General features: G+C 43.3%; 1 protein-coding gene across 1 annotated transcript; it reads left to right on the top strand.

Moving 5' to 3' along the window:
* Positions 1-275: 275 nt before the first annotated feature.
* On the top strand, positions 276-4,670 carry actb2 (actin, beta 2). The gene is made up of 6 exons (XM_046414348.1): positions 276-430; positions 1,938-2,067; positions 2,348-2,587; positions 3,009-3,447; positions 3,553-3,734; positions 3,844-4,670. The coding sequence occupies exons 2-6, from the start codon at positions 1,945-1,947 to the stop codon at positions 3,985-3,987; spliced, it is 1,128 nt and encodes a 375-aa protein (XP_046270304.1). The 5' UTR covers positions 276-430; positions 1,938-1,944; the 3' UTR covers positions 3,988-4,670.
* The last annotated feature ends 4,264 nt before the right edge of the window (positions 4,671-8,934 follow it).

Genomic DNA, 8,934 nt, shown 5'->3' with positions numbered 1-8,934 from the left:
CGCAGAGCAGGTGCAGGGAAGATGTTTTCACACTTATAAAAGTTTATACATCATTTAACCCGTGTATTAAACAGGATATCAAGAGATTAAGCTTACTAGGCCTCACAACATCAATCCCTTTCCTTTTATTTTCTCCAATCCTTTGCTATTATCGCCCCTCTCTCTCTCTCTCTCTCTCCACCTCTCTGAAATCGCGAGCGCTCAGTGCACCAGTGTGCACGCGACGTGCCCCAGTGCATGACGCTGAACCAATCAGAGAGCGCAATTCCGAAAGTTTACCTTTTATGGCTAGAGCCGGGCAACTGACGAGGTATAAAGTGCATGCGCCCACAGCTAACGGATTCACTCTGAGCGCCGTCACACACAGCTTGTGCGGGATATCATTTGCCTGAAACCGGTTCCCTTAAAGCGAAAAGCCCCCCACCCAAAGGTAAGGATGCAGAAACCGTTTACACATTTCTAGCCTTAGAACAATGTCTATCAAGTAATCAATAAGTTTATTTGTCTTTTTTAACGCAGTTGTTTATGTTATTTGTCATTTTGGAAGTGAAAGACGGAAGGGACCACGAGGTTCTTTGTCCTGACAGACATCACAATACTGCTACTTTTAACTTACTGATTTTTGAAAAAGATAATTATGATAGAAACCAGTAGTTGTATTTTGATTCGTTTTTCTAAATGTATGTAGTCGTAATGGTTGGAGACCGTCATACTTGCGGCTCACAGGTGCTTTTGGATGTTGCTGGCTTCAGGTTAATGATGCCTTGTAAGTTAAGTCTATATTGAACTTGGTTTGTCATTACAGTTACGCAGCATTTGCTGTATTCCGGGGTTGGCTTAGATCCCTTCCCCCGGCAGGTTAGCTTGAAAGAGGCTTTTGAGTTGAGGTCGTCTGGATTCCGGCTGCTCCCTTTGTGCGCCCGATGCGGCGGGGTGTGACCTACTTTAGCACATTAGCCTAGCCACATTATGCATTACACCGCCAGTCAGTCATGCAACAGCAGACATTTTAATTAAGTTTAATTTTTTCATAGACATTTATGTACATTACTTGGGGGTGTTAAATTTCACCTTTTCTTTGCAGTAATTTATACGACTTCCTTTCAAGCACGAAAGGGCCAATAATGAGGCCTATAGGGGGGAAAAAACATTAAATTGCTTAACTGAACAAACTTTTTTGCAATAATTTATTTTATTTTATTTTATTTTATTTGTCTTGCCAGCTCGGGACATAACGAAAAGAGGAAACTGTAAATGTCAAGTCATTCTCTCTTTAAAAAAGGCGTGGCTTTCAGGAAAAGAAGCATCAGCCAAGGACTTGAAGCCCATTCATGAGTCAACAAGAGTTAATTATGTAAATTAGTTTCTTTCCTGGTTTAAACCACCGTTCAGTGTTTAGAGGTTTTTGCCAGGATATTTTTATAAAGCGTTGAATTGATGGTTACATCTGTAGTCGTGTATTAGATGGGCAGTAATCAATGAATGAAGCACTTGAGGCTTGTCTATGACGCAGTGATATTGAGGCAAAGGCTTTCTGGTGGGCATTAAAAGCACAATGATTGGGCAGCAATAGGAGAAGGCAGTAGAGGAAGTTCAGTGTAGTGAACCGGAGGGAGTGGTCGCGCGGCGCCGGGTCTGATAATGTCGAATGTTCCTTTTTCTTGACGTGCTCTGCCGCTCTGGCCGCGCGCCATGGCGCCGGTAGCCGCAAAGCTGCTCAAAAACGAACCATGTCCTTATATGGTAATAACAGAATGCAGCGCCACTTCCTTTTGTCTGACTTAGTCGGAATGTGGGGCGCGAGCTCCCCCTAGCGGCTAATCTCTTGACCTGCCGCTAGTTAACAGGATGCAGGAGCTCAAAGAGTGTAGCGGGAGTTGTTGGGCTGATGATGTGAGACTTTAGTGTTTGATGATTTTGTTCCTTCCTCTTGACAGTTCAGCCATGGAAGATGAAATCGCCGCACTGGTTGTTGACAACGGATCCGGTATGTGCAAAGCCGGATTCGCCGGAGACGACGCCCCTCGTGCTGTCTTCCCCTCCATCGTCGGTCGCCCCAGACATCAGGTGAGTGAGGAAAAAAAAAACAAACACCTGATTTGAACACACGTCTAATTGTAATATAAATTCACAGTATTCACTTACTGTCTCAGTCAAGCAATAATAAACAATTATAATTCCTCTGAATTTGTTCTAATGCTAGACAAAAACTAGTTTTATTCTAATTGTAATTTTTACTAGTGCTTCCTGTATTAAAGTACGTGTTTAAATGTTTCCCTGTAACTAGATTTTAATCATTTTAGTGCATAATTTATTCATTTAACAAGCTTTGTGATCTCTTGTTCAGGGTGTGATGGTGGGTATGGGCCAGAAGGACAGCTATGTTGGTGATGAAGCCCAGAGCAAGAGAGGTATCCTGACCCTGAAGTACCCAATTGAGCACGGTATTGTGACCAACTGGGATGACATGGAGAAGATCTGGCATCACACCTTCTACAACGAGCTGAGAGTTGCCCCTGAGGAGCACCCTGTCCTGCTCACAGAGGCCCCCCTGAACCCCAAAGCCAACAGGGAGAAGATGACCCAGGTACATACCCCACCTGTGTTTTTGGTGACTTGAACATATATCCAATTTAGCCAGACAGCCAGTATTGACTGTTCTGGATCAGTTGCCTCATTTCCTTCTTAGTCTCTTCATTCCATTCTCACTTGCTCATTCCTCCCCTCTCCTCCAGGACTTTTCTCCTATAAGATGATCTATCATCAACAGGTCTCGACTGTGTGCCTTATCTGCACTTGTCTGTTTAGTTGAGTCTGTAGATCAGCACCTGTTAGATATTTGACATGCACAAGTGTGAAGGGATGTTGACTTTCTGCACCTTTCTTCTACTAACTTCAATCTTAGCCTCACTCTAATGCATGTAGTGAGTGCAGTGGCCACAAGTTGAAATCTTTGAAGTTTGTCTTTGCAATCACTGAAAATAATAAAATCTTCTCTTATCTTGCAGATCATGTTCGAGACCTTCAACACCCCCGCCATGTACGTTGCCATCCAGGCTGTGCTGTCCCTGTATGCCTCTGGTCGTACCACTGGTATCGTCATGGACTCTGGTGATGGTGTGACCCACACAGTGCCCATCTACGAGGGCTACGCCCTGCCCCACGCCATCCTGCGTCTGGACTTGGCTGGCCGCGACCTCACAGACTACCTCATGAAGATCCTGACAGAGCGTGGCTACTCCTTCACCACCACAGCCGAGAGGGAAATCGTGCGTGACATCAAGGAGAAGCTGTGCTACGTTGCCCTGGACTTCGAGCAGGAGATGGGCACTGCTGCCTCCTCTTCCTCCCTGGAGAAGAGCTATGAGCTGCCCGACGGACAGGTCATCACCATCGGCAATGAGAGGTTCCGTTGCCCAGAGGCCCTCTTCCAGCCTTCCTTCCTTGGTAAGTTTCCTCGCTTAATGCAATGCATGCTCAACCACAGTAGACTCTTATGATTACCTTTTTTATAATTCAGTTTTCTAATGAGTGCTTTGCATCTGATCTCAGGTATGGAGTCCTGCGGAATCCACGAGACCACCTACAACAGCATCATGAAGTGCGACGTCGACATCCGTAAGGACCTGTACGCCAACACTGTGCTGTCTGGAGGTACCACCATGTACCCTGGCATCGCTGACAGGATGCAGAAGGAGATCACAGCCCTGGCCCCATCCACCATGAAGATCAAGGTAGGCTGACTTTCTATAGGTCCAGCACAACAGCATTTTGTTAGATTATTTGAATGTGTATTGGAACAAAATGCTTTGGTATCCTAATGGGTTTCTTGTCTCCCTGCAGATCATTGCCCCACCTGAGCGTAAATACTCTGTCTGGATCGGAGGCTCCATCCTGGCCTCTCTGTCCACCTTCCAGCAGATGTGGATCAGCAAGCAGGAGTACGATGAGTCCGGCCCCTCCATCGTCCACCGCAAATGCTTCTAAACAGACTGTTCCTCCTCCCCCTCCCCAACCAAATGCCCAACAACTTCAGCTCTGTGCAAAACAACCACACACCACACATTTCTCATACACACTCAGGCACAGAGCCTAGATGACCAACTCATTGGCATGGCTTCAGTTATTTTTGGCGCTTGACTCAGGATTTAAAAAAAAAAAAAAAAAAAAAAACTGGAACGATGAAGGAAACTGTAATGTTTTTGGCTAGGTTATTAAAAAATGCACCCCAGGGTTCTGCAGTTGCATCTGGGGGCTTAAAAATGTACATTTTGTTTTCTTTGAGTCATTCCAAATGTTTGTTAACTGCATTGTTCAGAAACATGATTCCAAATGTTAACTGCATTGTTCAGACACGTATTCGCCTCTGTGAAGGCTGCCCAGTGGTTGGCGCATACTTAAACATGGTTGTAGTATCGCTTGTATGTAAATTATGTCTGGGTTTTTTGTACTTTCAGCCTTAAAAAAATATCTTGGTCCTGTTAATTTTTTTGTTTTTGTTATGCAAAACCCAGTCGTGACCTCTTCTTTCCACTGTTGGAGGTTTCATCCCCAGGGTGGTGGGGCAAGGGGTCTCGAAGTGATGGGGTTACGTGGGGTGCCAGACCAGTGGGGCCAACCTGTACACTGACTAAACAATCCCAATAAAGTGCACATGTGTTCCGACATGACGTCTGACTCTTGTCCTCTTTTAAAATATTTTGGTTCGTTTGTATTTAGTGCTGAATGTGATGGCAGTTTTGCTATTGAAAGCTAAATTGGAATATCAAACTTCTTTCCAGAGAGATGACTTGGTTCACGATGAGATGTAGTTTCTGTTTGATAATGAGTTTTCTGCAGAAATGCCGGAGTGCGGGTGCAAACCACATCCTAATTTGCAGTACAGCAGCTTGCTGCTACTTGCTTAACTAGTGAGTCAGGAGCTTTTAAATGCCACTTTACTTTTGCTCATCACATTAACACATTCAGTCTTTGTATGTAGGCCTGTAACATGCAGTATTGAAATCTTAAAAATTTGTATTTAAACTTGAGTGTCTTGAATGCTCAAAAGGTAAAGGGCTGTTAGACTTCATGTGCAGTAAATGTTTAAAGTCTTTGATCTGAGCCTGAACAGGCCAGTAATGGAAACTTCTGGGAAAAATTTACATAATTTTCATTGTCATTAATGGTGGCACAATGCTGGACAATACACTTTGTGTGTGAACCCCTGAGAGGTGTTACAATATGATTATATGAACAGGGCATGAAGTTGTTTTCATGTAATCTTAGATACATGACATAAGTACAGAAAACATTTCTGGTTGGTAATTTGGGTTGAAGTTACAAACACACAGCAGACAAAACAGGTGACTCTTTATACACCTGCAGTACGTCTCACCGTTAAGGGCCTCCCAGGTGCTATTACACTCCCAGCAGTGTAGACATCCTGTATTTTACTGTAAGAAAATGCATGACATAACCAGGAGCTTAAAGTCAAAAGAAAACTGTCTGCAGGAGGAGTTTGGTCTGAGGACAAGGTGTGCTTACAAACCTGAGACAACAGTAAACACGCTACATTTGTTGACAAGCGGTTCTCTGTTACAGTGACCTCTAATGCAAATGTGAAACTGTTTCTAAACTAGCAGGAGTATATGAGAAAAGTGCTCCAGTCTTGTCAGGAATGGCGTCATACTCAGTGTGTTTGAAAATGAACATGATCATGTGTTTGCATATGGCATTTTATGATACTGGAGCTGACAAGGAGTGTGTGTTATGGAGTTTTCAAATCACCTGGACTAATCCCATTACAATCTGCTGGTCATCAATACATGTACATCATACATAGAGCCCAAATCACACATTTATTTATATAGCAAGTATTTTAAACAGTACATTTATGTATCTTTTTTGGTCAATTCATCAAATGTGATGAAAATATATTCACATCCTGTGTCAGGAGTCAGTTTATTTGCTATACTGACAGCAGAAAATGAATACAAGATTTCTTTTACTGCCATAGCAGAACCACCCCTAAGGCTTATCTTTACATTTACCCTCTTTGCTGTAGTGTTACCTGGCTCAGCTGACTGATTGTAAAATTAAATTAAACTAAAAGGGCAGGGCAAACTCAAAGTACTGGAGGTCAATGAGGTCAGTGAGTCACGGATGATGAGAAAACAACTGCCATCAGTCACACTGAAAGCCTTTTTTTTCTCCCTTGGGCGTTTCTTCATGACATCATTTGTGATCATGCTCTCCTCACGGGATCATGAGATCACAGATTGTTTATCTAACAGAAATGCTTTAATGCTGAGGATCAATAACTGGTGCCTTCAAACTGGTGCACTCTTATGAAAGAAATCCATTCTGTTTGATCACCAATAACACATTCTTCCTTAACAACAACCAATCTCTACTTTCCATTATTCTCATCCCCAAAACAACACATTAGAGAATATTACCAAATAGCATTCTTTAATTTTATTTTGTAGTCGGATCTCCACTGAGATACTGCAATCATAACCTGATTGTGAATTTGCAGGCAGTTGCACAGTTTGAACAGCAGGTGGCAGTGAAGGTCCATTTTTATTTATTTCCAAAAAAAGTGCCGTATGTTTTTAATGAGTAGTTGCTCAAAGTGTCGAGGGCGGCTCTCAAAAACATTTCCTGTGACAATTACCTTATGTTTTATATGATTATTCCATTTCAATATTTTTATTTTCAGTGGCCTCCATTTAATAGACTACTGCTCGTATAGAACTTAGTCTTGCTGTATGATGCCTTTTGGTGTCCTGTACATGAATAATTCATTAATTCATTTGTCTTGTTAACGTAAAATGACTATGAAAGGATCATATTTTTTACATTCATACAAATTCATTACTCTGCTCTTTCGATACATTTTCTAGATCGTGTCATTTTTTAAAAAAATAAAAGGATGGATGCTGTTTTGCTGTGTCCTTTGCACTATTCGTTCAATGTCAATGTGAGTAAAATATGGTCATTTTTTTCCCCCACTGTGTTAAACTGCGCCCCTTAAACAAGCGTCTGTTCGGTTAGTAATGACAACTAGCGGTCGCATAGCAACAGCCTGCGCGAGTGTCACGGAAATTACGTTCGGTCGTTAGTGTTCCGCCAAAGTTAGCGGTCTCGGTGGACAACTTGGCAGTTTAATGTAGAAGTTCCGTGGTGGAAAAGCCACGACCTGGGAAAAAAAAAGCTGTATGGAAAAGTTGGACCTATGAAAGTGATCTCCATTATCTGCAACCAGGCGAATTCTGTGCTCAGATTTAACGGGAAACGCCATTATGAGAGCAAACACAAATCCTACATTGATTTCATGGGGCTTCCTCGGTCATATGCTGCCTCCATAAATTCGCAGTCATCAAAACTTTTAAGAACTCCTGTCTTTTTATGACATCGTTTTAGCTGCATCTCAACACTTGAGTTCATATCAAAGCTTACGAAAGCAGAATCTGAGTCCCACGCTTTTTATGTTGCTCTTTGATAATACAGTTAAATCTGATTTATGGGCTCATGTAATGGACAGTGAATATGGAAATTGAGGGAGCGCAACTGTGAGTTCAATACAGCAGTAAAAAGACTATGGATGAAATACACAGCGTGCCATTAATGTAGCAGAGCTGGTACGTGTTTTACATCAGCTTTCCTAGAATGTCAGGGAAACGATCCTCTGCTGATACAGGCACATTTCCTGCCCACAGCTAAAAACGGATCTCCATATTTGCATATTACACACATGAAGGAGGATAAGATGGATGGTGGATAGCGCTGCCCCACCCTTGTGTTCTATGCATCATATCCTGTTTCTGTGTGTGACACCACAGATCCAGCACCAGCCAAAGTCATACTGCATCCATTAGTCAGACTGTCCCAGTTTCATGCAGTATTCTGGGCCGCACGGAGCCACCTGGTGATATATGGTGAGCCTCCAGGCCTGTTTGAGGAGGAACGTGGATGCCTGTGCACATGCCCGTGGAAGTTTGCACTGATATGAATTCATTTATGCATGCATTAATCCAGGCTGCCTGCTGCTTCCACATACACACTGAAGATCAACACACACTGTGATTCTGCTGAGCCTGCTGCTCTCTGATATCCTTTTATTGCCATGCCAGCAAAACACTCAGTGGCAAGGAAGTGGTACTGTGTGTGTGTGTGTGTGTGTGTGTGTGTGTGTGTGTGTGCATCCTTTTTTCAGTGCTCGACAAGGTTGCTGTGCACATGCGGATGTGTGTTGCCTGTGCAGGTGTGAGCACTGCAGGTGTTTGTGAATGAGGCACTCCAAAGACAACACAGAGGGGGACCAATTTGTCAGAAAATGAGGCTGGCTGTGTTCCTCCATTTACTACAGCTGAGCAGCTTTAACTGCAGCTCCATTGGCCAGCTCGCTGATACACACTGCAATTCTCCTCTTTCTCCAACAGATGGGGCCGCCACCCTACATGAGTCTGTTGGGCATGTAAACTGGGTGAAAGGCAAGTAGAAGGTTACCAAAGCTGACAGAAGGAGGCCAGCAGAGAATAATCGATCCTGTTCAAATACTATACTCATCTTTTTCTATGCCTGAGAGTGATTTGAATTCTACCAGCGGTGACATGTTCAGTGACAGTCTGCATGGTTATCCCAGCAAATATTATTGTGTTTGATTGACTGAAAGCAGAAGTAAAGTGTAAATTGTCCCACCTTCCACGGTCCTGAATGGGAATGAAGCTGTGCATTAAGTTGTACAGCAGCAGACTTTATAGCACACAGAGAAAGAAGGAAAAAAGAAAGCGAGAGAAAGGCAGTGTCGAGGGTGGTAAGAGGTGTGGAGGCCGTCTGCAGGCATTTTCTAGAGGTTTCAGCAGCTCTTGCGCATCACCACCACATTTACTCAGCATGAGATGTGTCTGTTGCATCAGTGTTTCCTCACAGTTGCGGCGAGGCTGCATG

Source organism: Scatophagus argus, chromosome 16, assembly GCF_020382885.2.
Source record: "Scatophagus argus isolate fScaArg1 chromosome 16, fScaArg1.pri, whole genome shotgun sequence".
Classification (NCBI taxonomy): Eukaryota; Metazoa; Chordata; class Actinopteri; family Scatophagidae; genus Scatophagus; species Scatophagus argus.
This window is presented reverse-complemented; position numbering and strand designations above follow the sequence as displayed.